The following is a 25,800-nucleotide window of genomic DNA, read 5'->3' on the forward strand; positions in this document are numbered from 1 at the left end:
TTTTGGTTATCAATCCTAAAGCTTCAATATTTAGTAAAATCACATGCTAAAAATCCCAAAAGACACAGACATTATTCGAAAAAGCCAATTACGTCTCTAGAAACCGTGTAGGGGTCCTTTCCGGTGCTTCATCGAAGATCTCTGCTACCATCTTAACCCGTAGAGCCTGGATATTTGCATCAGTATGACATCAAAAGAAACACCAACCAATAAACATTCAAGAATCTTTAATGCGTAAACGCCGCAGTCCCCTCTGATAGTATTTTGCGGGACCATTTTCTTGTCCCTCCGCCAGAATGAAAATTGGTCGTATTGCGGGATACGGACTTTGGAAGGAATCAGTTCGTTCATCATCTGTGTAATCATCCTCGTGAACGGCCTACAAGTGATAAGGTTCAAATTTCCCTAAGAACTACTATCTCAAATAAGCGATCAATTGCAGTATTTAAGGATCGAATTCACAAAGTTCTTTTATTCAAACAATGAGTTCAATGTCAAGATTAAGCTAGCAGGTGATGACTGAAATAATAAGTAAACAAAGTAAAAAGACAGCATGTTGGTTGTGTTGTAAACGATTAGGAAAAGAGCTAGGAACAATGTATTATCAGGAAACTATTGGTTAGTAGATCGAATGAAAGCTAGGTGGTTATCGAACAATTCTTAAACTCAAACTCTAATTATGGAATAACCGGTGGTGTTCCGCGAAACTCTCTATATCTATAGCTAAGAAAATCCGGAGAAGCGAAGATTATTAACTTAAACATTCATTCTAAACGAGTTTGATTGTTCACCTTAGTAGATAGGCCGATTCTTATTACACACCTATAAACCAGGCTCATCAAATAATAGATTCAACTACAGATACCTATGATGGCATATCTATTGTCTGGATTAAAGATCTAGTTAATTACTCTAGATCTAGCATTAAGCATAATTAAAGATGAAGAATTCTACAGATAACCTAGCAAAAGGGGCAATCTACAAAACCATATGAATCACTAATGAGAAACCCTATTCCTAACAGCAGATTATTCAGACATATTGATTGAAACAAACAACATAATTGAGTATGAAAGCATAAACACAGCAAATAGAATAAGGGAAAGAAAGGTTCTCTTCACTAAATTAAGAACTGAATGAATCTCTAAAAACAATGGATGAATAGCTTATGTCTCTCTGTAACAGGGTTTTGCAAAAAGCTTGAGAAAAGAAATTAGGGTCTAAAACAATGTATATAAACCCTATAAAACGTCCAGGGACTAATAATGCAAATAGAGAAATCTTCTAGGGCAAACTTCCTTTTCTGTAAACTCGTGTGACGATCGACACTCTGGCTGATTCCTGAATCTAAAATCGTCCTTAACTTCCTTTTCCTTAGCTTTTGCTCCAAAATGTCTCCTTATTTCCATTGGTGTCTCATTGCATAGAATACCTGAAAAGACACTAAAAAGACTCGAGAAATAACATAAAGACTCAAAATCCTATACCTAAAACGTAGATAAAATCAGTGAAATTAGGGTTATATTAACAAGCTTCCAGCATTTTTCCATCGCTCTCTTTTGTATGTTCTCCGACGATGCAATCATAGCAATCAATGTGAGACCTAAGCAAGTTCACATGAAGGGTCACCCAATGATTACCTCCGGTTTGGTGGATAAGATACAAGTGATCCACATCTGTTACTAGAAAAGTCCTAGTGGTCATTTCATCGAGTTGAATCAATGAACTCCCATCCGAGGCCAACTTAACAGTTTTTCCCCTTGCAGCTTTTACTCTCTGCAGCCTCATGGTTTCCTCCTCATCTTCATCAGACTCATGCAACATGCTAGTATCTTCAGCTACCCACTGGTCAGTAACATTAAGTATAGAATCATCATTAGTCTTGGGACAGCAGTATCACCGTCAGCTTTTTTCCTTGGCTTTCTCATGTGATTTTGGCATTTTTATTGTCAACTTTGGAGGCACCTTTCTAGGCACCTTTGTAGGAGCCTTTGTAGTAGTCTTTCTTCCTCTTTTATTTGTGGCGGCTAGCTCTTTCACGATTAGCCCTTTTAAGGTTTTCTCCTTAACTTTAGCTTTCTTCTTTGGTGATGTCTTCGCTTTGGTATTTCTCCTCGCCGGCGTCGTAGAGCGTAAACAGCGGGAACCAGGAGACTTCTCAATGAAATCAATATCAACATTGTCTCCATCAGTGGTCTTAGCAAATTCGTCATCAAGATTCCTACTAACCTCAACCTCAGCAATATCAACATCCTTCTCTACCACCGAATCTACAACTTCTTTCTATTGCATAAACGTAAAGAAAACTCAGGCATTAAATAACGAAAACTCAGGCCTATGTATAAATATAACTCAACCGTAACTAAATAAAAAGTTATACCTCAGCCGTATAATATGAAGATAACTCAGCTGTAACTAAATAATAGTTATAACTCAGCCGTATAATATGAAGATAACTCAGCCATAACTAAATAAAAAGTAATAACTCAGCCATTAGCTTACCGGAGGACGACTAGTAACAGATTGGTTATTTGTAGATTTCCGTGGAACTTTTGGTGTCTATTGAGTTTGGGGTTTAGGGTGGCCTTGCTCCTCTTGGGTTAAAAACATTTCTCTAATAACCACTCTAGAGTTTAATGTTGAGTCAGCTATGCCAGTTTGGCCAATTAGGCCTACCCCAATGACCTTCAGATGCTCTTTCATCTGTTTGACCTCATTCTCAATAGATCCAAACCTTCTTTCAAACTTTGCATCAATCCTCTCTTCTACTTGATCTCCAATCACCTCCCGACGGGAGGACATTTCTTTGATGCTTTTATCAACGGTGTCAAACCTTGAGTTTAAGGGAGATATTAAGTTGGACACCATATCCACGAACGACACATCTCCCCGAACATCATGCTTGTCCTCGTCCTCATCAGATTCGACAGCTACTTCCTTATTATTCTTCTTCTTTTTCTTTTTTGCATCTCCTCCACCAGCTTGAACACCCTCACTGTGAGAGACTTTCTGCTTCTTTGCAGGAGATTCAGACACATCCGCTGCTTTATCTTTAACCGGTTTCTTCTTCTTCTCATTCGTCTTCACATCCCAATAACCTTTAACAAGCTTATCCCCATGTATGCCTTCGATCAAGTGATCGAGTGCTGGGTCTTCTACTTCATCTGGCCAAGTATGAAACAGCTCGCTTACATCATCCTTCATAACCATTTAATGCACACGCAACTACAACACAAGAGATAATAAAACCCATCAGTATGTTTAACTCAGCCATACTATAACTCATTCGTCACAGAACATAACTCAGCCATCACCTAACATATTTGACAAAAATAGAACATAACTCAGCCATTACAGAACAGAACTCAGCCATCACAGAACATAATTCAGCCGTCACATAACATTTGACAAAAAACAAAACAGAACTCAGCCATCACAGAACATAACTCAGCCGTTACATAACATATTTGACAAAAAACAAAACATAACTCAGCCATCACAGATCATAACTCAGACGTCACATAACATATTTGACAAAAAACAGAACATTAACTCAGTCATAAGAGAGCATAACTCAGTCGTAACACAAATATTTGATAAAAAACAGAACATAACTCAGCCATAACAGAACATAACTCAGTCAATAACTATCATAACAGAGCCAAAACCTTACCTCACCACCATGCGTTTTGATATCTTCAGCAATGGCCGATTCTATTGTTGCACGGGTACGGTTGCCACCCCATCTAAGCAACGGAATCTCATCCGCTTTGACTATGTTTCCAAATCGCTCACCAATGGTGATGATTGAATCATACGCCCAAGCCTGCAACACGAAAGCCATACCACTGATGGTGCACGTCTTGCCAATAGGCCTCAACAACTTTATAGAAATAACAAGGGCTTCAAATGTTGTCCGACCCCATGGATAAGTGTTCAAGACTTCGTCATCAAAAACTCTTTTGGCACTCTCAAATGGTATCCAAGAGTTAGGATGCATGCCATAAAGTCCAATGGCTAGAAGAGTCAATAACCCAAACAATTTACGCTTTCCAGGAGGCCATACTCTCTTCCTATTACTAAGCCTCGCCTAAGTTCTTCTTAACTTAGGACCTTTACCGGTTGGTACATGATATAGGTCAAATTAATCCTAAGACCACTCTCTCAAATAAAGAAGTCAGTTACAGCACTTTGGGATCGAATTCACAAAGTTCTCGAATCACGCAATAAACTAAGGTTTTGAATTAAGCTAAGTAAAACAGTAATTAAATTAAAGAGAAACAAAAGTAAACAACAGCAATCGATTGGATGGTTGTGAAACAAGATTATAAAAGCGTCAAACTTAGGGTATTCTCAGGAAATAGATGATAGTAGATCTAGAAATAACTAAGTTGTTATCGAACCGTTCTCGAACTCAAACTATGATTTTAGAGTAACCGGTGGCGTTCCGCAAAACTCCCTATACCTATAGCTAAGAATAACCAGAGAAGCCGAGAGAACTTTAACTTAAACATGCATTATTATCAAGTTTGATTAGTTCACCTAGTATCTAAACCAGAGCCCTTCTATGAGCCTACCTGTTCTTTCTTAAATGCCTAGGCTCATCTATGATGGATCAAATAGCAAGTACCTATGGTGGGCATACTTATTATCTAAGAACAAGTTCTAGTTAGCTACTCTAGAACTAGCATTAAGAACAATCAAGATGAAGAATTTCTACAGATAACCTAGCAAGGGGGCAATCTACTAAATCATCTATAACCCTAATGAGAAACCCTAAACCTAACAGAAAAACTACTCAAGCATGATGAATGAAGTAAACAACATGATTAGAATAGAAATCAATGAATAAAACAAGAAGAAAATAGAGTAAGAAAGATCCAAAGGGAGTTTCCACAGGGTTTTGCTCCCCAAGTACAAAAGAGATAGAAAATAGCCTCTCCAAGCTTCGGGTCTAAACATTGACCTAAGAACTATATATATATATGTCTTAAAAACGTGATGGGCCTTAATTAAACATAAGAGAAAGTTCTGGACCAAATTTGGAAATCTTCAAAACATCCATAAGTTGCGTCTCAAAATTGCCGTCAGGTATTGGTGTCGCTCGACATCAGGGGTGGTGTCGTTCGACACCTACGTGCATTTTCGTCTCCGGATTGCTTATGCAGCTTAAGTTTTCTGTTGATCTCCAGAATGCTCCATAATCTCCAAATGCATCCCAAACATGTAAAGACCTGAAAAGAACTAGAAAAGGCTCTAGAAATAACAATTAGGCTCCAAAACTTATACCTAAATAATAGCTAAAATCGGTAAAAATAGGGTTATATCAACTCCCCCAAACTTAGCTTTTGCTTGCCCTCAAGCAAAACACTAAAGCCGAACCCGTGGAAGAGGTTTGAAAACAAAGGAACTCCCAGCATTCTCTAGTGTATTGCCATGATCATTCTAACAAAATCTATATGCCGATCAGTTCTAATCAAATTCTAACCAACATGTACTTCTCTGCAAGCTTACACAACATTCTCTATTTTATACCTAAGTTCCACAACTATATCCACCAGGCTTTCATCACTGGGTCTCATCAAACAAGCTAACATTCTAGATCCTTCTAGACTCATTCATGTACTATACCATGATCAATCGACCATTCTTTTATCATTTTTTTCTTTGGTGTTCTTTCTCTCCCCGAGACTTATTTTGTTTTTCGAGAGTAAACAAAGGGGAACTCGCATACTGGATCCACACCCTCGGCATTTTTCCAACCTTTGTAATTGATCATTCCAAATAATATATAATAATGGGGTCATAGGAAATATTCCTATCCCTAGAAACTATCTGAAAATCATCTCAATCTCTCATTATATTTTTTTTCTTTTTATAAGAGGAGATGAACATATTCTTTTTATCACATTGGTCTCAATATAAGGTATGAACAAGGAGTCAAGATCTATGAATACTAACTGTTTGAAGAGGTAAAAGGAAGAGCAGTGAGATTAGCTCCAGCCTTAGTGGTTGAATTGGAAACTAGGATATCCTCAAGTCTGTTGGTTTGCCATCTAGTTTTCCAATAGTCGGATTGAGTCGAACCTCATCATTAATCAACCAAGCAATAATCTAAAGAATAGAGATCATAATTCCAAACAAAATTTTGACTCAATAAAACGACTCAAAAATAAGAAAAAGAAGAGTAAGAATAAGACTCAAAAAGAAAAACATAGTTAGTAACTGCCTCCCCCAGACTTAAACGACACTGTCCCCAGTGGTATTCAAATCCAGAGTAAGCGAAAAAAATAAAAGAAAAACGAAAAATAAAAGAAAAAGAAAAAGAAAACCATATCAGTGGGTTGCCTCCCACTAAGCGCTTGTTTAGAGTCAATAGCTTGACTTTGATGGAGTTTGGGGATCAGGTGGATCAGATGGAGGAAAAAAATACTTCCTAGTAGAACCCCGCATCATCTAAGGTAGCGTATAGGCAGTTGGTGTGTGCGCTCTACCAAGGAAGTAAGGAATGTCAGCAGAGTAGGACAGAGGTATGGGTGGTCTACTCCACTTTCCTGCACAATCATCAAAAGAAAGAACAAGCACTCGACGAGAAACTCGTGGCTTGCTTAACCGTAAAACAGTTTTTGGAGATTTGAAACTCTTATTGATGAAACCAGGAGGTTTAGGAGGAGGAGATGAGTACCTTTGCCGTTTCGGAGTTGCAGCAAAGGGTAGAGGTGCAGTGGGAGACGTGACTGTAGTGCCTGGAGTACCGGCTCTGAACTCAAACCGAAAACTAGCTCTAATAAAAAAATCTTGCTTAGCCTGTGTGGGGTGTTGATCGACACAGGTAATGGTATCGATCGACACCATCTCTGCACATCGATTCTCAGCAACGAATCTGGAGCTTGCTTCATGTGGATGCTTGCTGTTGCTGAGTACCTGTTCTGAGACAACCATTATCTTTGTCTTGTCATCTTGCTTCTCTGGAGCATCATCTCGTAGCATATCAATCTGAAGAAGGGGTGACAATTTCTCTATATCAATCGGAGGCAACTGAAGTGGAGTCTCTTCCATGATACCCATGCAATGCATCTTTGAAATCTCCTGCTTGGACTGTCGATGCAGAAGACAAGGAACTTGTGGTGTGAAGACTTGTCTAGTAACAGGTGGAGATGCAAGACATATAGGAGGAGTTTGAGTCCAGTGTAGATCGACACTAGGTGAGTGTCGAATGACACCACTGTCTAGAATCAAGCCTGCTCTGTCAAATGTCAACATTGTATTGTCTGTTTGGTGCTGGTGTCGATCGACATGAGGTGGGTGTCGTTCGACACCATCAGGGTCGACTCTGGTCGATCTGGCTTTGTCACAGCTTGGCTTCTCTCTGGAGAATTGTTGGTGTCGATCGACGCAGATAATGGTGTCGTTCGACACCATCGGGAATAAGTTCCTCCTCCTCTGTGAAAGTATTGATTCCACTCGACAAAGTCAAAACAGAGTCGTCAAGATTAATAGGTGTCGATCGACACCCTGATATATCGTTCGACACTGAGACGTTTCCTGCAACTGGACGAGATGAAGTTTGAGCTGAACATTCGCGACGAAGGATTGGGTTTAGTTGCTTTCCACTGGGTAGTGTGACTGCATTGATAGAGGCTGATGGAGGTGAGAGTTCGGATATATGAGAGCGTAGATTGTCAATCTTGCTATTTAGATTCGTGTAGAGAGAATCATGTTTGCTTTCGAGCTTTGTTTGGCCTGCAAGAAGCAGCGCAAGCATAGACTCCATTCTGGTCTCTGATGAGGGTGGAGGGGAAGATAGGAGCAGAAATTGCTGAAACAGGAGTCGCTTTATTTGCGGTGGCTATCTCAGCTGAAATTCTTCGTTCAGTGTCAAATTCATGTGTCGAACGACTAGTTAAAGCATTGGTAATGAGGAGTAATGCTTCACTAGTAGTTCTTGTCATGAAGTTACAGTAGCTCGCTGCATCAAGTTGAGCCTGGTATGGCATGGCTATCCCTCTTTAGAAGATATTGATGAGTTGGCTCTCTTGGAAACCATGTTGGGGACATTCTCTCTGATAGGATTTGAATCTGATCCAAGCTGCATTCAAACCTTCTGTTGGAGCTTGAGAAAACGAAGAGATCTTCTCCCGCAGTAATTATGTCAATGAATCATCAAGGAAGTGGATCATGAATGCATTCTTCATGTCAGTCCAATTCGTTAGTGAACCTGGTTCAAGTTGTTGCAGCCATGATGTTCCTCTGCCTGCGAGAGAGTGTGGGAAAAGTTTGCAAAGAAGATAATTAGCTGGTACACCTTCTACTTTGATTGAGGACACTAAATCTTCGAAGACTTCTAGATGATCTAGTGGTGATTCATCAGAATGTCCTCGAAACTTTCCTCGTGAAACAAGAGTATAATTAGGCAGGGTGAATAGCAAAGTCTTCTCTTGCAAAAGGAGGTAGCAGGATCGCTGATCGATTGGAGTAGAAAAGATCAGCTCTGTTGAAGTCGCCTATGGTAGCAGGTCTGTTTGCAGATGGTGTCGATCGACACCCAGTTGGTGTCGGTCGACACTGTCGTCGAAATCTGCCAGCAGTTTGTTGCGTTCCATCTTTTAGCTCCCCTGTTATAGGAAAAAGAAGAAAGAAAATGCGTGAGAAACAAAAGAAAGAAAAATAAAAGCTTAGTCTAAATTCTACACCTAGTCTAATGGTGACTCAAAGAGATCTTCGGCAACGGCGCCAAATTTGATATAGGTCAAATTAATCCTAAGACCACTCTCTCAAATAAAGAGGTCAGTTGCAGCACTTAGGGATCGAATTCACAAAGTTCTCGGATCACGCAATAAACTAAGGTTTGGAATTAAGAAAAGTAAAACAGTAATGAAAATAAAGAGAAACAAAAGTAAACAATAGCAATCGATGGTTGTGAAACAAGATAATAAAAGCGTCAAGCTTAGGGTATTCTCAGGAAATAGATGATAGTAGATCTAGAAATATCTAAGTTATTATCAAACCGTTCTCGAACTCAAACTATGATTTTAGAGTAACCGGTGGCGTTCCGCGAAACTCTCGATGACTATAGTTAAGAATAACCGGAGAAGCCAAAAGATCTTTAACTTAAACATGCATTATTATCAAGTTTGATTAGTTCACCTAGTATCTAAACCAGAGCCCTTCTATGAGCCTACCTGTTCTTTCTTAAATGCCTAGGCTCATCTATGATGGATCAAATAGCAAGTACCTATGGTGGGCATACTTATTATCTAAGAACAAGTTCTAGTTAGCTACTCTAAAACTAGCATTAAGAACAATCAAGATGAAGAATTTCTACAGATAACCTAGCAAGGGGGCCATCTACTAAATCATCTATAACCCTAATGAGAAACCGTAAACCTAACAGGAAAACTACTCAAGCATGATGAATGAAGTAAACAACATGATTAGAATAGAAATCCCTGAATAAAACAAGAAGAGGATAGAGTAAGAAAGATCCAAAGGGAGTTTCCACATGGTTTTGCTCCCAAAGTACAAAAGAGATTGAAAATAGACTCACCAAGCTTCGGGTCTAAAACAATGACCTAAAAACTATATATATGTCTTAAAAACGTGATGGGTCTTAATTAAACATAGGAGAAAGTTCTGGGCCGAATTTGGAAATCTTCAAAACATCAATAAGTTGTGTCTCAAAATTGCCGTCAGGTATTGGTGTCGCTCAAAATCAGGGGTGGTGTCGTTCGACACCTACGTGCATTTTCGTCTCTGAATTGCTTCTGCAGCTTAAGTTGTCTGCTGATCTCCAGAATGCTCCATAATCTCCAAATGCATCCCAAACATGTAAAGACCTGAAAAGGACTAGAAAACACTCTAGAAATAACAATTAGGCTCTAAAACCTATACCTAAATCATGGCTAAAATCGGTAAAAATAGGGTTATATCACTACACCCAATTCACTGAAGAACGCTTTGTAGTCCGCTTTAAGCTCAAACTTTTCTGGAGGCAGTGGATCTGTGTTTAAACCCGTGATATGATAAAACTCGTTCAAGCCAAACCGGATGGGTTGACCAGCCACGAGACACCAAAGCTCCTTCTTCAGTACTCTTAACTGTCTGCATAGTAGATAATGTACAGTCTTACAAACCATACAAAATGGCTATAAACAAGTTTAGCAATTAATCCAAGCGGTGTCTCTTTCAGTTCATCCCATGTATCTTGTCTTATTGATTCTCTAATCATAGGGAAATCTCCAAGCTTGATGTTGTGATTAATGGCTTTAGCCTCCAGATTAGAATCCCCCTCTGGGTAAAGTATTGGAGGGTAATCCCTTGCTTGGTCTTCAGCCATAAATCAGTCGTAAGGATACAATACACTACAAGAAAACAGGTAAACGACGACTACAATCAGCGACAATAAACGTAGTCGTAACATTATACGACTAGTTGGCGACGGATTTACGACTCGCCTGCGACAACACGAAAAATTGTAGTCACATAGTCGTTGTTTTACGACTATCGTATGCAGTCGGCAAAGTGTCGGCAAGTGACGACTATTTGACGATTATATTATTGGAGGGATATTGTTGTCGTTGTTTAGTCGCTAATTAACGACTATTCTACCGTCTATTTTATTTAGTCGCTAATATGGCGACTACAGGCCGACCAAGTCGTCTAGTCGTCCTGTAGTCGTAGAAACGTCGCACCGTAGTCGTATAAAGTAGATGGAAAACATGTTTTGCATTGTTAAGTAGGTACACCTAATTATTTAGTTGTAGTCGTAAATTAGTCACAAAAATTGGCCTATATAATAAACGTTCACGCAACTCTTCTTTCACCAACAAATCAAAACAACAACAACATCAAAAAGAAAAAAAAATACTAGTTATTTTATTGTATAATGGCGGGAAACTACAATTATGGCGGTACTGGCGGTTTCTATCGAGATTGGATGTACAAGAGATTTGATGAAGTGACGGGGAATTTGTCAGCCGAATACGTTGCAGGAGTTGAGCAATTCATGACATTCGCTAATAGTCAGCCAATAGTACAGAGTAGTCGAGGTAAATTTCATTGTCCTTGTAGTGTATGCAAGAATGAAAAACACATCATCTCGGGTAGAAGAGTTAGTAGTCATTTGTTTAGTCATGGATTTATGCCTGATTATTATGTTTGGTATAAGCATGGAGAAGAAATGAATATGGATATAGGAACGAGTTACACGAATAGGACGTATTTTAGTGAGAATCATGAAGAAGTGGGTAATATTGTAGAAGATCCATATGTGGATATGGTAAACGATGCATTTAATTTTAACGTGGGGTATGATGATAACTATCGTCATGATGATAGTTATCAGAATGTGGAAGAACCGGTCCGTAACCATTCAAATAAGTTCTACGACTTGTTAGAAGGTGCAAATAATCCTTTGTACGATGGTTGTCGTGAAGGGCAGTCGCAATTATCCTTAGCATCTCCACTCATGCACAACAAGGCGGAGTATAATATGAGTGAAAAGTTGGTGGACTCCGTTTGCGAAATGTTTACAGATTTTTTACCAGAAGGAAACCAGGCAACCACTTCACATTACCAGACCGAGAAGTTAATGCGCAATTTAGGACTTCCATATCATACGATTGATGTTTGTCAGAACAATTGTATGCTATTTTGGAAAGAAGACGAAAAAGAAGATCAATGTCGATTTTGTGGCGCGAAAAGATGGAAGCCTTAGGACGACCGTCGAAGAACCAAAGTACCATATAGTCGTATGTGGTATCTACCTATTGGGGACCGGTTGAAGAGAATGTATCAGAGCCATAAGACAGCGATGGCAATGCGATGGCATGCTGAGCACCAATCAAAGGAGGGAGAAATGAATCATCCTTCAGATGCAGCAGAGTGGAGATATTTCCAAGGGTTACATCCCGAGTTTGCCGAAGAACCCCGTAACGTTTATCTCGGGTTGTGTACTGATGGGTTCAATCCATTTGGCATGTCTCGTAATCATTCGTTGTGGCCTGTGATCCTAACTCCTTATAATTTACCCCCTGGTATGTGCATGAATACCGAGTACTTATTTCTTACCATTCTGAATTCTGGTCCAAATCATCCTCGAGCTAGTCTTGATGTCTTCCTCCAACCTCTTATTGAGGAGTTAAAAGAGTTGTGGTCTACTGGAGTCGATGCGTACGATGTTTCATTGAGTCAGAATTTTAATCTAAAAGCAGTACTACTGTGGACGATTAGCGACTTTCCGGCGTATAGCATGTTATCAGGATGGACTACTCATGGTAAATTGTCTTGTCCTGTTTGCATGGAAAGTACAAAGTCTTTTTATCTACCCAATGGACGGAAGACATGCTGGTTTGATTGTCAACGTAGATTTCTTCCTCATGGTCATCCATCCCGTAGGAACAGAAAAGACTTTCTGAAAGGAAGAGATGCTTCTAGCGAATCGTCTCAAGGGAACAACTTCGCGAGATTCAGACGCTCCAGCAAACAGCCACCCGTCGTCTCAAGGGAACAACTTCCAAGAGGAAGTTCCTGGGACGTTGCCGGAGCTACAAGAAGACTCGGCGTTGGCTCTGCAATCGACACTCTCTGTGCCAAACCGGGAGCAGTGGTGTTGTGTCTTGTCTCCAATTCCCAAACCTAAAACCGAATGGTATGTTTTCTTCCTCTATTTTATTCTAGTGTTCTTAGCCTGTGTAGTGTAACTCGTGTTATGGTCTGTAGAATGGCTTGTTAGGGTTTGTGTAACATAGTAGAATCTGCCTTTGTTGGAGTTGGATGTTTGTTAGGGTTTGTGTAACATAGTAGAATCTGCCTTTGTTCTAAACTCGTGTGTGATCTTGTTAAGTTCTTCAATTTGTCTATAATCTTGTTAGGTTATTTATTGTGTTCTGTGGTGAATCATGAACATAATTGTGGAACATTTGTTGATTGTTGAACTTAGCATGTTTTCGGCTTTGACATTGAGGATCTGTCTTTGTTCTATACTTGTCTATAATCTTGTTAAGTTCTTTATTGTGTTCTATTGTGAATCATGAACTTAATTGTGGAACATTTGTTGATTGTTGAACTTAGCATGTTTTCGGCTTTGACAATGAGGATCTGTCTTTGTTCTATACTTGTTTATACTTGTTCATTACTGTCTATGATCTTGTTATGTTGACTATTGTGTTCTGTGTGTGATCTTGTCGGCTTATACTTGTCTAGAATCTTGTAAAATCTGCCTTTGTTCAATTATATAGTCTGCTGTAGTTGTAGTGTTTTGGATTTTAAACATGTTTACTTTCTGTCTGTGTTGCATGTGTTTGGAGGTTTACTCGCGACAGAGGATCTAAATTGGTTAGAAAGATCACACGGATTTTTACTCAAAAGTTCAATGCTCCCTACTATAATTGGTCCTGTGTGCCATTGGATAAAAGAGAAAGATTGTTTTTAGAGTTTGCGGTAAGCTTCTTGTATTTCTTCAACTTTCATTAGACTGTACTATTTAATCTGTCATTTGTTCACTAACTTCACACTTTTTTTGTAGAAAACTCACCATTGGGATCCTTTAATAACAGGGACAGTCCAATACTACTTCAATGAGATCGTTAAGAGGCGCTTGAAGGACATGGTTAGCACCGCAAGGAGAACTCGAGAGCAGCCTCCATGGATTGGAGAAACTCTGTGGAGAACCATGTGCGACTACTAGGACACTGAAGAGGCACAGAAAAGGAGTAAGACATATTCCAAAGCTCGTCTCTCTGACCGTAACGGTCTCGGTCCTCACGTCCACTACTCTGGGCCAAAGTCTTTCCAAGAAATCCAAGATGAATTGGTAAGTGTTTCTGCAATCTTCCCATGTGTTTTAGTGATGTTTGTTTAACTGTGTGTGATGTTTAGTCTGTTGATAGTAATGAAGCTTGTGATCTGTGTTTGCAGGAAGAAAAAATGGGAAGACCTGTCCCTCTTGGTGAGGTGTTCATCCAGACACACACTAAGTCGGATGGGACTTATGTTGATCAGAAGGCATAGAAGATTGGTCTGGCGTATGAGCAGAATGTGAGAGAGAAGCTGTCTGAACTAGAGGCGGATGCTTCTGCTGTGTCTGATGGCTCTTCACGTCCTCGGGATCTCACACTAGATGAGTATGCAGCCATATTTCTCGAGGTAAGATGTTCTTTGTCTTTTTCAGAGTCTTAGAGACATTTAGGATCTGTCACTAATTATCTTCCTCTTTATTTCTTGCAGTCCACAGAAAAGGATGCAAGAGGCAATCCTTATGGACTTGGCTGTCTTAAAGAAACTCTAGGCAGTGCCAACCGCCAACTCCCCGGAGACTCAACCTTTAAAGCCTTAGAAGAACGGCTGCAGGAAGCTCAGCGGCAAATTGAAGAACAGGCTGCATATAACGAGAAGCGAGATGCTGAGATTGCTGCCCGAGAAGCCGAGACAGCCCGAGTCACAGCTGAGCAAAAGGACAAGCTCGAGCACTTGTCCTTAGTCGAGAAGTATCTCCGCCAAACCGATCCGCAGTTCTTGGACTTTATTGCCACACACTCTTCCACATCCACAGAGCGTATCCCAATTACTCCCCCATCTAATGATCCATAGAATTTAGGTTTCCAAACACTAATTGTATCTTTCAATAAGTTGTATGTTTGAACAAGATAATTTTATGTTTTGAACTTGATTTTCAATATATAAGCAGTGTTTTCATATTGTATAGCGTATCAATAACAAACAAGAACAATCGATGAACAAACAAGAACAAACAAGAAACCCATCACCTGATGACCAAATCTTTATTCGGACCAAACTATTAGTCGCAAAAAAGTAGTAAATAAGTAGCAGTATAGTCGCTGAATCGTCGTCAAGTAGTCACATAACTTTACGACAATCATAAGACTAAACAAATTAGTCATAAAAGAATCGTAAAACTGACGTCCAATAGTCGTATATACTTATACGACTATGTTATGACAAAAAGTTTCAAATCCTTGGCAAGTACTTTTAATCGTCAAAGAGTCGTCGAATAGTCGTAAACATATTTACGACTACTTTACGACAACTGGAAACATACCCAGGGTTTATAATAATTAATCGCAACATAGTCGTAAAGTCGTCGTAAACAATTAACGACTATGAAACGACTACATGTTCTCACACGCTCAGTACAGTACAAATAATCGTAGGATAGTCGTCAATTAATCGCCGACATAATACGACTACGTAACGACGATTTTTCACTGTTTAGTCAATTGTCGTATTATTGTCGTTGATCAACGACTAATAAACGACTACTGTTTTTAGCGACTATGGATTAATGACTACAGTCATTAGTCGTAAATTAGTCGTATTAGCTTTAGTTACGACTACTAAACGACTGACTTGTAGGTCGTCAATCACCTGTTTTCTTGTAGTGATAACTCAGTCATAACATAAACCAAACTCAGCCACAGATAACATAACTTAGTCAAAACATAAACCTAACTCAGCCATAGATAACATAACTTAGTCACAATATAAACCTAACTCAGCCACAGATAACATAACTCAGCCATAACATAAACCTAACTCAGCCATATCGTAATAGAAACTCAGTCAAAACATAAACAAAACCATAAAATAAAAAAATCTCAGTCAAAACATAAACCAAACTCAGCCATAGCATAACCAAACTCATCCATATCGTAACAGAAACTCAGCCATAACATAAACAAATTCATCCATATCGTAACAGAAACTCAGCCACGGATTTAAGATTAAACCATAACTCAATCACAGCATATAACAAACTAAGACACAGATGAATTGATAAATCATAAATCAGTCGGCAAACAAACGGTAACTCAGCCATCAAATCAAATAGATCTAACAAATCGGCACCATATGTCAATCAACAACGACGTTAAAAACCATCGTTAAGCATCGGAAACAATTTCAGTGACGAGAATCACTTGCGATTGAACTTAGATGTCGGATTCTTGTCGGAAAATTCGAAATAAAGTTAGGAAACATACTTACCGGAACTTAGCCAGAAACCAGAAATGCAACTCCAGATGTCAGATGTGACTTCCCGAAACCAGTAATGCAACTGCGGCATAAGAATTTCGGTCGGAACAGACGAGAACAGCAAAAACGGCGACGAAAATAGGGTAAAGGGTTTGTTCCCGTGGAGAGAGAAAGAAAGCGACAGTTTTTTTCCGCTGATGAACAGTAATGCTCAAAAAAAAAAACTGAAACGTTTATGCGATTTGAGATGAGTAATAACGTGGATTATGTTAATGATATGGATTGATGACATGTATAATCAGTGTTTTTTTATTTAATATTAAGTTAAAAACGAATTAAATAATAATATTTAATTAAAACTAATGAAGGATTTAACTGTAATTACATAAGTACTGAAAACATGTGAGTAATAAAAAAAGATGTATGTTATTGTAGGAAGAAACATACAGTTGTTTTTTATCTGAGTAATTTTTTCTTTTTATTTCTCTTACTTAATTTAAACATATTTAAATTTCAAAAAAATAAATCAAACAGTGTTAATACTTAATAGTTCTATTTACATAATCAACTACTTTGTTGAAATGCATATACTATATATTTTATATTATTTACATTTTTCAATTGAAAACATACAATGCATTAAATGTATAAATCTTTGTATAAAAAGCTTTCTTGTTTAAAATTTTGAAATATTTAATTTTGACAAGTTTAGTTAATTAAAATAAATGTATATAAAAACTAAAGTGTTTGGAAATAAGAGCATCTCCATCAGGTAGATATTCTTGCCAGTTTCTAAAAAATAAAATATTATTATTTTAATTATATTATATATTTTAGTTAAATTGTAATATTTAAGCTAATACCCTATTGACATGTGGTGATTTTGTTAGAGAAAGGTTTCTCTTAGTTTCTCAAGTGAGAGACTCTTCTTTCCATCTCTCCTACTTTTTCATTTTTAATTATTATTTTATTATTAAGTTTCTCAATGAAAAACGATGATGGAGATGGTCTAAGGATGAGAATAGAGAATATGGTTCGTTATGAACTCATCTAAAGAGAAAAAAATCCTATTGAAGGTTTTGACAAACAAATTTGTCAAAAAATGTAGACGGAGGTCCGTCGGAAATTTTTCGACGCAGTTCCATCAAAACTTTCCGAGGAACCCAATGGTCGGAAAAAATCAGAAATTTTTCAACAAGTTTTTAATAAAATTTGCATAGAAATAGTGAAACAAAACTGAGAAAATTGTTTGAAATTTTTAACTATTTTCCAACAAAATCATGGAAGGCCTAGAGAATAATAAACAGAGTTATGAATGAAACCAAGAAACACAAGCAACGATTACTAATAAGTAACTTAGGGAAAAGCTGAAAATATGTAGCTTAAACGATAGAGTGGACACATAAGAGGCTGCCAGAAAAGCTTCAAGATCTCATGACGCATAAGAGACGATTTCAGAGGTGATAAGATCCATAAGTCAAGAAGAACCATTTCTTACGATGTAAGATTGATAACGACGACCACCGCTATATTGTGAACTCTGCGATTTCCGTCCTCATGTACATAGTCCATCCTCCACTCCTAAAAGGTTTCTCATACCTATAAATTCCTTCGACAACTTGATGAGCTGGTAAAAGAAAGATAACTTTGGAGTTATAGGTTGCTCAAACTCTCAACTGCCTAAAAAAAAACATTAACTTTGACTCAACGCGTAATACGATGGAACACCAACGATCCGTCTAGGTAACGTACCAGCCATAAATCCCCACACCACAGCTCCTCTGTTGATTGATCCATGAGAAAACCAACATTGCATTTAAGGAAGCTTGATGGAAGATATCTCCACTTGGAGGTTGAAGACTGAAGATATATAATGATAAGATCGATTTCTTCTTATCGGGCTTCTATTGGGCTTATTGGATAATACCTCAAACTAATCTAATTAGGCCTGCTTATGAATTGAGTTTGTAATTAAGTTGTTCTTCTACTTCTGGAAACGCTATCGATTAAGAACCTAAAGAATGTTTATCTCCTTCATCTCCTTTCTTTTCCCTTTTCTTCTCTAATTCTTCTTTTCTCAATCTTATTCTTCTGTTTTTTCATCACCTTCTGTTACTCAACTTGATAAGTGATATTTGACCTTATCAATTGGTGCTTTATATTGGGAGTTGAAATCATGGCTACTCAAGCTGCTCAAACCATTCCAGCCACCATAGTCATAGATCTAGAAGCAAAACTGGATCAATTCGTTCAAAATTTCGAAGATAAGCTAGATTCCATCGTCCAAAGGCTCCAAGCACAACAAAAGGAGCATCGACAAGGGATGCGTGAAATTTTTGCTAACTTTTTCCCGGAGACAGCATGTGACGAACCACCTACGATGAAGAACCAAGAGCATCATGAGCTCCATCAAGTTATCACCACAAGATCTGAAGCCACCCCAACAAAAACCTAGACATCTCTCTTGAGAATTTTGTCGAACACTTGGTGGGCACTGAATTCCCAGAAGCTTTTCTTAATCTTTGGGTCTTAGAGCTTCCAACGACGTATCATTCTCGCAGGAAAAGAAGAATCCATATTACACAAGCTCGCAGGAGAGGATGTATTCATGTTAATCGAAGCTATCATAAGGTCAGGAAGAAGATCACACGGAAGAAACGTCACGAGATCGTACCTACAACACCAATCAACAAACACTCAACGAAAAGACATGGTAAAGGACCTCGTTCCTTTCTCTTGACTCTAGAACTCGATTCCATCAATTATTCTACGAGCATATTCAAGATGATGCTAGCAGAGATAAACATATAGGATTTTCGTCTGATTATGAGGGATCACAGTCTCACGAATTGAGTGGTGGTGCTAATATTAGAAGGAATTCACGGAAACTTAACCAAGTCCGAGACAACAAGGAGGGTTACATTCGATCAATGAAACAAAGTGGTAAGCAACATGAATCTCTTGTTTTAAATGTGGGGCTAAAGGCTAATTCTAAAGAGATTACACTCTATCACAATGTTGATGATTTGATGATGCCGGAGAGAAATGGTAGAGTGGGAAATGGGTCATTGGATTGGACCAATTCTGCCAAGGCATGGGAACTTCAGACTTGGAACAGAATGGTTGGGATAGATAGTCATGGGGATAGATCATGAGCGCAAGTGGTGCCAAGGTCTCAGAGTAAAGGTGTTGATTTGGGGAGAGTATTCTGTTTTGGTTTTCAGAGAACAAATCCTCAAATGGCTATGAAAGTGGCACGAGATACTAATAGTGCTAGGCAAGCAGAATGACAAATTTTGGAATCATCTCATGGAGTTATTCAAGAGACACAATCACAAGGTGCGAATGGAGGAAGACTATGAATAGATCCACTAACAGGAGGATATCACAAGCAAGTAAACAAGCCAATGTGCCTAGGAATCTGTCAAGAGAGAACCGCGAAAGAATACAGGGACATGTTTGAAACTCTTTGCCTGAATCCTGTGATCTTACCAGGGCAACAGTTGGAGGAGTTATTTCTACAAGGGTTGAGGCCTGAGTTGCAAGCTGCAGTTAGGCATTTCCAGCCTAATGGGATTGTAAACATGATGGATTTAGCACAATAGCTAGAAGAAATTAACAACAATGTCGCCCCAAGAACAGAACCATACGGTGACCAAGCGACACAAGTAGAGCTAATGAGCTTTATTATGGTGGAAGGTAATACATATGGATATGGGAATGAGTGGGAAGGTTTATTAGAGGATTTTAAGACCATAAGACAAGTTAAAAGGCAATCAACGACAGAATTTACCAAGGGCAAGGATATGAGATTCTATGGCTTCATATCATGTCATAAGGTCGTTGTAGTTATCGATTCTGGAGCGACCAACAATTTTATCTCAGATGAGTTAGCTTTAGTTCTCAAACTACCCACGAGCACTACAAACCAAGCTTCAGTTTTATTGGGACAAAGGCAGTGCATACAAACCATAGGAACTTGTTTTGGGATCAATTTGTTAGTTCAAGAAGTAGAAATCAATGAGAATTTCCTTTTATTAGATCTGACCAAGACTGACGTGGATGTGATTCTAGGGTATGGTGGCTCTCAAAACTTGGAGAGACAATGGTTAATTTGGCTGAATCAAGATTTCTCCTTCTTCCACAACCAACAATGGGTCACTCTTTGTGCTAAGGACAAAGAACTTGAGCAAGTTACTACAAAAGTAAAGATGAAGAGTGAATATGAGCAAGAAAAAATTGATCATTACCTTGAAGACAAGGTAGTTTTAAAAGGGGGGAGTAAGGCTATGTGGGGAGGAATTGCTAAGGATATACCATGGAAACAGAAAATGAGTGGTGAAAGTCTTGCTAAGGAAATACTATGGAAACAGAAAATAAGCGGTGAAAGTCGAAAGAATTTTTCAGAGATTATGTTGAAAGTGTCAAGGCTCAAGAGTGCTCAAACCATTGGAAACTATGGCGGATTAGAGGCGCAACAGGGTAGTCTAGGAGTGATGCCCATGGGTTACAAGGGTGTTGGAGAGAAGCAAGAGGAGTTTCCATTGAGGCTTATATTTATCGGGAAAGCGGGTCAATCGCCACGGCCACCAGAATTGTTTTGTGGTAAAGTGTTGGGACAAGAGGGAAGTCTTTTTCAAAAACACAAAGGAGAGAAAGGTGGTCACCTAAACTTATGGTTAATGACGAATGGAGGGAAGTCTTGGTTAGAGGCTGGAATTTGTTTAAAACTGCAGAACGGAGTCTTTGAGTGTTGTAAGATATCATAGTTGTTCATCTCAAAGTGGTCTTCATCATCAAGAAACACGGTGGCAGGGGAAGGACCAGCTAAAGAGAGCAGGTGGAAGCAGTTGGAGATCGTTCATAGGAGCTTTGGTGAAATCTTCTTTGTCAAGATTGGTTATGTTCGTACCTGCAACTTTGAATCTATAACAAATGATGGGGTACAAAGAAACAAGATATTGATCGAGGAGTTTCAATACCTTCGACGATGAGGACATAGTTTCAATACCTTCGACGATGAGGACATAGTCAATCTCAACAGGAAGGTATTGAATGATCGATTTCTTCTTATTGAGCTTCTATTGAGTTTATTGGATAAATGCTCAAACTAATCTAATTTGGCGTGCTTATGAATTGAGTTTGTATTTAAATTGTTCTTCTACTTTTAGAACCACTATCGATTAAGAATTCTCCTTCATCTCCTTTCTTCTTCCTTTTTACTCAACTTGATTTCTGACCTTATCATATAACTGCTTCATGATCAGGAATCTTTGTTTTATTTGTTTCAAGCTATCTAATATTTTATTCACGGCAAAAGAAAATGAAGTAAAATATATAAAAAAGTAAAAAGCATTTTTATTGATAAGGTGAATATACATTTGTGAATGATATATTGATAGTAAAAACATAGTCCCTCATGAAAAATATTTAGCCACAGGAAATGTTCTTACCTACTCCATTTCTTATATTATAATTTTTTGTTTTCAATTTCTTAAACTACATAGAAGAAATTTATTCATCTACATTTCCCAATTTCATTTAATGGCTCCATACTCTCTCTTTACGCAATCCCGGCGATTAATCTCCTCTTAAGTTCCATCCTGCAATAACCAATACCAACATTAGTAAACCAAATCCAAAATCTATTAACTAAACTATATGGTTAAAGAACTAATCAAGGGTGTTAACTACCTCATGAGTTGACGGTCATGAGCTCCGGTGGCCATCATTCCCCGGTTCTCATAAGCGCGTCGGAGAAGATACGGTATAGCGGTTGCGACGGGTCCAAACGGCATGTACTTGCTAACATTGAACCCTGCTCTCTTTAACCCGAAGGACAATGCATCTGACATACCATATAGCTGTGCAAACTCTATCTTCCCGTTCTGTTTATCGATCCCGAGGTCACTCGCTTTCCTCGACGCAAGTCTCCCTGAGATTAAAACATTTCTACAATTAGTAAACCATTTCACTCTAACTAAAGCGCTAAAAAAACCGCGGTTACAATGTGATTTAATGGCTTACCCGAATCAGCGTTATGTGTTGCGAGAACGACACCGAAACCAGAACCGTTTGATGCTTTCTCCATCAGGAATGTCATACAATCATTGTAACAAGAGTGAGTATCCTGAATTGTGTCGTGGACTGGCGACTTGCAACCCAGGGAATCCGCCAAGCTAGCTTCGCTAGACATGTAAGCCCCTCTCACCAACTTGAACCCCATAGGAACATTCTCTTTCTCAGCATTTTGTACTGCCAAATGCAGTCTCTCACCGGCGTCTCTCAAGTACGCCTGAATCGTGTTGTAAACGATTGGTCGGTCTTTGTCAGCATTGAACATGATCGCCGATGAATAAGCCATGTAATCGATCGCGGGTTGGAGGATTGTGTCTTCCGCATCAATCAACAATGGTACATTGGACTCTTGGCATTTCCTACAGATTTCTTGAATCCTTCCATGAGCTGCTTCGAGCTCCCTTTCTTCTTCCGCGGTTAACGGTTCCGGTTCTGAGTTTGTGTGGTAGAGAGGACTCGATTCGGAGAAAACCGGAAACGATTTGAGCTTCCATGAGAGTTTGAAGTTCGGACTTTTGTATTCCCACCGCAGCAGATCGCTCACTCGTTTCAGAAGACTAATTGGACAAATGGCAGTTATCTTCACAACCACTGAGCTAAACTGTTAGGACAAGAAAACAAATAACCGGTCATTACAAAACCAAACCGGAACAATCCGTGTCGCACAACAATAAACCGGTATTTTAGTAACCGGAGAATATTCCTAAAGTGTTTTCTCCCGAAAGTTCTAGTCCACCTATACTCGTACGTGTAAATCTAATCCGATAATGACGCATTGCAATTAATTTTAATCACAGCAAAAATCGAATTTTAAAAAGCAAATAAATTCATTAGGAAAAAAAACTAAATAAATTAAACATAAAGTCATTTTCATAAGAGAAACATTAGGGAAACACAACTTTGGTACGTACTTGTATAACGCGTAAGAGTAATTTAACCAATTTAAAATGAAAATAGATAGATATAATAAATGTAGTACATATCTATGCAAGTGTACTTTGTCAGAGTACGGAGATTTAGCTGTCGAACCAAACAAGTTGTCTGAATTTGATAATTACGTTTCCCATTAACAAATAATTACGTTTTAAGACAAAATGATTAGGGATTAATGTAAAATAATCAGAAAAAACAGAGCAAAGAAGAAAAACAGAGGAATTAGGCTTACGTGAGATGTTGGTAAAGATTTGGCAGCTTCAATGGTTCGAATGAATTGTTGCATGTTATCATCACAAGATACAGCGTCATCGGCGTGTTCGACGCCATAGACAAGCATCCCTTTAAGACCAGTAGCTTCATAAACGCTTCTCACGCGCTCAGCGGCTGCGTCGGCATCTTCACCGGCGCAAAAATGGTCATAAAACGTACTTTTCACAAGCCCTAAAACCATGCCACGCGTCACCGAAGCGTCCATAAGTTTAGAGCTCATGACCCACGTCCCTAGGTCGACCATAGGACCTATCGCCGCCGCATGCAACACGGCGGTGGAACGGAGGAGATCAGAGGTTGGGATAGAGGAGAAAAGACGGGCTTGATCGGAGAGATCGAGACCATCGTGAGATTGCTCGGTGGGTTTTGGGTGGTGAAGAGGTGGTTCCGGTGCTTGTTGTCCAAAGGAGAGAATCTCCGGGACGACGGCGGTGGAAGCAGTCACGGTGGGAGGACCCACCGGGCTAAAAGCGGGTAAACGGTAAGATCGCCGGATAAAGTTTGTTCGGAGAAGACGGGTTGCCATAAAATTCAAAGATTTTGTTTTTGAAAACGAAAACAAAAAAAAATAATTTCTCTTCTCTTTTTTTTTTGTTTGCTTGATGTTTCGGTTTTATCGCTGTTTTTTTCTAAACGCTTTGGTTGTGTGATTTTTCTCCTATGGTTACTGCCACATATATTTATAGAAGCACGTAAAACCTTATGCATGTACATACACGTTTTACCTGTTAGATATATATAGATGCCCATGTGTACACTTCTTAATCGGTTTGATGCAGATAAATTAATCTATAAAAAAACAGTGACAAAAAACAAATTCTAAAATTACAACGGAATCTTTGTAAAGAAAGTAAAAATTGATCTTGTTTATTCTTACGAGTTACGACTAATTTGCTGATTTCTTGTCATTTCAATCCAAAGGGAATCTTAAAATACCATAAAATTTTAAGTTTATTCTTAATTTTAATTAATGGACTCATTGCAAAGTTTTCTACTTATGTAGTGATTCTTGATTGGTATCATATATGATTGGAGTAAATAATAACAAGTTGTAGCATATAGTATTCGTAATTATATAAAATCTAGAGGCTACGTTATTTAGTTTAGGTCCACAAATATTAGCTGTTTTCGGAAAAGGGAAAGAGGAAGATTGTGGCGTAATTTTCTGAGAGAGACAAATTTAAAAATAATGATAATTAAGGACGTCAGAGACAGCAAGGCCCTGACCATAGGATGAGTCATCGGATAACTATTTAATTAATATAATATATGATAAAGTTTTTTCAAAATCAAATATGTTTTTTAGGATTTTTTATTGTTATTGTTTTTTTGGGCGGAGACGGTGGAGGAAGATATGAAGGATGAGTGGATGATGAATCGGATTCAACATGTGGACCTGGACTTGTTCTTTGAATCTTTGACTTTTCTAAATTGGAATCTCCGGAATCTTAATGACTACTAGTTTGAATTAATCAACAAAAAGATTCATTTCTTAAAAAAACTAAAAACTTAATATGTTTACTACAGCACAATCTCAATTTAGAGATTCACCTATGCTTTTTTTCTATATATATAAGGTCGTAGCACTTCGATATAAAGAAAATTCTATATTTTTGTTGATCTCTTACTCTAATTAAATTAAGAGTGTATTTCTATTAGATTGTTTATGTTTGACATTTATTTGTAAACATAACGCAATAGTAAAACTACAAATAAGTAAAAAAAAAATTATGTTCTATATGTCATTATTTGTAAATGATGTGTGTATATTTTATAACTATGAGAATTATAATTATAATCTTCTTGATATTATACTTATCACAACTAAATTAAAAATAGATGTGGTAAATGGCTAGATTTGGTATTTGTAAAATCATAAATAAGTAAAAATTGATTTGAGAAGTCAAAAATTGAACGAATTATTTTTTCTTTTAATAAAATTTTAATTTTTTTTTAAAGACACAAAACCAGATCTAAGTATGTTTTTTATATTTTTTTTCTTTATCACTGTTTAGTCTTTAGTGCAAGTTGAATCGTCGACAAATCGGTAGTCAATATTATTTTTTTCTACAATAGTAATGAAAGCTAGAGGATCTGAATCTTGATGCAGCTTAGCGGTAAATTTTACAGTTGTTTTGAGAAGTTCCTTCACTAATACAATGGTCGAGGACACTAATTGAAGGTGATCGATGATACCAGTTGAGGGTGAACCTCAATGTAAGTGAATAGATTAACAATGGTTCATGTCGGTTCTAAAACTAGTTTTGGATAGTTGGGTTGCGCAAACGGTTGTTTCCACTATCTTGATTTGACATTTTCTTCATCGAGTCTGAAGTTAGGTCAGGGAGTTGAAATAATGTCGTAGTTTTCTAAATCTGACATATTTAGTAAAAAAAGCTCTATGTTTTGGTTTTTGGCGTTAGTTTGTGACCAGATTCACTAACTCTGATCACGTCGACGGTGCTATGATAGAGTAATTCTTATTAGCGGTGATGTTTGTAGGTTTAGATGTTTGTATCCGTCGAA

General features: G+C 38.2%; 2 protein-coding genes and 5 pseudogenes across 8 annotated transcripts; 3 read left to right on the plus strand and 4 right to left on the minus strand.

Annotated features, from left to right (window-relative positions):
- Positions 1-951: 951 nt before the first annotated feature.
- Positions 952-4,150, minus strand: AT3G30763 (annotated as a pseudogene; the record flags this gene model as incomplete). The annotated part of the gene is made up of 1 exon: positions 952-4,150.
- Positions 4,151-6,375: 2,225 nt separating this feature from the next.
- AT3G30764 lies at positions 6,376-8,647 on the minus strand (annotated as a pseudogene; the record flags this gene model as incomplete). Its single annotated transcript has 1 exon — positions 6,376-8,647.
- Positions 8,648-9,772: 1,125 nt separating this feature from the next.
- Positions 9,773-10,336, minus strand: AT3G30766 (annotated as a pseudogene; the record flags this gene model as incomplete). The annotated part of the gene is made up of 1 exon: positions 9,773-10,336.
- Positions 10,337-10,885: 549 nt separating this feature from the next.
- AT3G30765 lies at positions 10,886-12,675 on the plus strand (annotated as a pseudogene; the record flags this gene model as incomplete). The annotated part of the gene is made up of 1 exon: positions 10,886-12,675.
- Positions 12,676-13,272: 597 nt separating this feature from the next.
- AT3G30767 lies at positions 13,273-14,589 on the plus strand (annotated as a pseudogene; the record flags this gene model as incomplete). Its single annotated transcript has 1 exon — positions 13,273-14,589.
- A 3,577-nt stretch (positions 14,590-18,166) lies between these two features.
- AT3G30770 (Eukaryotic aspartyl protease family protein) lies at positions 18,167-20,959 on the plus strand (the record flags this gene model as incomplete). The annotated part of the gene is made up of 6 exons (NM_113980.5): positions 18,167-18,403; positions 18,524-18,621; positions 18,737-18,933; positions 19,153-19,241; positions 19,486-19,516; positions 19,600-20,959. The coding sequence occupies 6 exons, from the start codon at positions 18,167-18,169 to the stop codon at positions 20,757-20,759; spliced, it is 1,812 nt and encodes a 603-aa protein (NP_189700.4). The 3' UTR covers positions 20,760-20,959.
- Positions 20,960-21,309: 350 nt separating this feature from the next.
- On the minus strand, positions 21,310-24,230 carry ERD5 (Methylenetetrahydrofolate reductase family protein). Of its 2 annotated transcripts, NM_001339059.1 has the most exons (5): positions 24,152-24,230; positions 23,234-24,063; positions 22,018-22,669; positions 21,685-21,925; positions 21,310-21,593 (listed from the first exon to the last, which is right to left on the minus strand). In NM_001339059.1, the coding sequence occupies exons 2-5, from the start codon at positions 23,798-23,800 to the stop codon at positions 21,554-21,556; spliced, it is 1,500 nt and encodes a 499-aa protein (NP_001319672.1). In that variant the 5' UTR covers positions 23,801-24,063; positions 24,152-24,230; the 3' UTR covers positions 21,310-21,553. The 2 variants fall into 2 exon arrangements, with proteins under 2 accessions (NP_001319672.1, NP_189701.3); NM_113981.6 differs by having other exon boundaries at positions 23,234-24,230.
- Between the last annotated feature and the right edge of the window lie 1,570 nt (positions 24,231-25,800).

The sequence above is a fragment of the Arabidopsis thaliana genome, chromosome 3 (assembly GCF_000001735.4).
Source record: "Arabidopsis thaliana chromosome 3, partial sequence".
Lineage (NCBI taxonomy): Eukaryota > Viridiplantae > Streptophyta > Magnoliopsida > Brassicales > Brassicaceae > Arabidopsis > Arabidopsis thaliana.